Raw genomic sequence first — 2,215 nt, 5'->3', positions numbered from 1 at the left:
AAGTTCTAGATGATTTTTAATCACTATTTGAAAGTTTTTTTTGCTCAAAAAAATATCTCAAAATTCGTTTCACGCCTCAAGACCTTTATCAAACAATGATAATTTACTCTTGATATTTTACTTTATTAGGTTTTAAATATATATTTTACTTTTTTTAAAAAATAAAATAGAAATATTTTTATGCATAAAAAATTTAGTGGTATAAATGTAAAAAAAAAAAAAAAAAGTAAAATCTACAATCATTAAAATAGTAACCCATTAAAAATCAGCAACAAATTAAAACAAAAAGTTTCCCCCCCAAAAAAGAAGAAAAAAACGAAAAAGACGTAAATTACGAGCAGATCGAAATACTTTTTCTTCTTCAACACACCTGCTCATTTTTACTGAGCATTTCCTCTCCGTTCTTTCCCACTCTCACTCTCCATTACCCAGTCGACTCCCAGAAGAAGAAGACTGTGAAACAAAGAAGAATCACAGGGACCCCATCGCCTCACTCCATGGCTCCTTCGCGATCAACAGACCACTACCATTCTCCATTCAGGCACCCCACCTACACCGGCGGCGGAGGCAAAGCCCTCTCTTCCTGCGCCCTCGCCGCCTGTTTCCTCGTCCTCGTCACCACCTCCCTCGCAATCACCTTCTTCTTCCTCTTCCGTCCCCGCTCCCCAACGATCCACGTCTCCGCCATCCAGATCCCCAGTTTCTCCTTCCGCAACGGCACCGTTAGCTTCACCTTCGCACAATACGCCGTCGTTCGAAACCCTAACCGCGCCGCCTTCTCCCATTACGACAGCTCTCTCCAGCTAATCTACGCCGGAAAACAGCTCGGATTCATCTACATCCCAGCCGGTGAGATCGACGGCGGCCGGACCAAGAACATGGGGGTAAAATTCTCCGTCGAGTCTTTCGACATTTCCGCCGCACCGCTGAAATCGGGGACCATGGAGGTGGAGTCGAGGATGAAAGTGAAAGGTAGGGTTAGTGTTTTGAAATTTTTTACGCATCACGTCGAGGCGGCTGCCGGGTGCTCGGTGGGGGTATCGGCGGGCGATGGATCGGTGATCGGTCTCAGGTGTTGATTTGGGATTCTGATTCGGGAACGGTGGAGAGGACGAGATTTCCAATCACTTTTTTATGGTTTTGTGTGGAGGGTTAGGAGATTGATTCTTCAACGCCACGCTACTGTGAAAGGTGAAGCTTTTCGACTTCCTTTCATAAGAAAAGGGAAAGTTTCGTAGTAAGAAGATAAAGATTTGATGATTGTTAGATTATAACATATTCTATTAATTAATTATAATTATTAATAGTAATTATAATTAATTAATAGAATATGTTATAATCTAACAATATTCATATTAATTAATTATAATTATTTTTTTTCTTTTTTCAATGGAATGGTTTCTTATTACTCATTTATATTATTTGATTACAAGAAAATTTCTTAATGACTTATAAATTATCTTATTTGTTGGTGTAAACTTTTTATTTATTAATTTAAAATTTATTCAATTACTTAATTTTTTAGATTTTAAATATTATTTAATACCAACTTTATATTAAAGTTAAAGTATTCATTCAAAATTTTAGCTTGTTAATTAATTCATTAAAGTACTCATTAAACTATGATATGATCAAACCAAGTCCAATCCAAGACGCACTCAGTTTGATTCGACTCTATTACAACTCTAATCATCGGTATATTCGGGAGATGATCATTTATGTGCTTTCCATTGATTTTAAATATTCTCTTAATGTTAAAATAAAAGAAATTTCCCTCCTTACACAATAATCCTCGATAATCTTCTTTTCCCTTTGTTCCCTCTTGCCAATATCAACCAATATTTTACTAAGCCAATCATTTATAATAAAGAAATCATGTTCAATTCATGTTTAACATTAGGTAAATTTCCTTAAATAAAAAAAGTTTTTCTTGATTATTAAGATTTTTTAAATTATTTTTTGTTCAAATGAAGGTCACTAGTCAAGACCCAAATTGACTTAGTTTTTATACTAGAATAGGTTATATTTTGTTGACTACAAAGCAATAAACTTTACCTAAAATCTATGTTGAACACAAAGCAATAAACATTATCTATAATCTATTTAAAACGATATTTTTAATCAATTATTTACTATAATATAGAAACATTAATATGTTATCAGAAATACATTAAAACAAACAATCTTTAAAATCATTTCTAATTATTTCATAAAA

General features: G+C 34.0%; 1 protein-coding gene across 1 annotated transcript; it reads left to right on the top strand.

The window, feature by feature from the left end:
- The first annotated feature begins 275 nt into the window (after positions 1–275).
- Positions 276–1,224, top strand: LOC110038096. Its single transcript, XM_020742862.1, has one exon. The coding sequence runs from the start codon at positions 498–500 to the stop codon at positions 1,077–1,079; it is 582 nt and encodes a 193-aa protein (XP_020598521.1). The 5' UTR covers positions 276–497; the 3' UTR covers positions 1,080–1,224.
- Positions 1,225–2,215: the final 991 nt, after the last annotated feature.

Source organism: Phalaenopsis equestris, unplaced genomic scaffold (assembly GCF_001263595.1).
Source record: "Phalaenopsis equestris unplaced genomic scaffold, ASM126359v1 Scaffold230743, whole genome shotgun sequence".
Classification (NCBI taxonomy): domain Eukaryota; kingdom Viridiplantae; phylum Streptophyta; class Magnoliopsida; order Asparagales; family Orchidaceae; genus Phalaenopsis; species Phalaenopsis equestris.
This window is presented reverse-complemented; position numbering and strand designations above follow the sequence as displayed.

Bases quoted from the DNA above. Each gene is read 5' to 3' on its own strand.
- LOC110038096 (XM_020742862.1), top strand. From the start codon at position 498: ATGGCTCCTTCGCGATCAACAGACCACTACCATTCTCCATTCAGGCAC.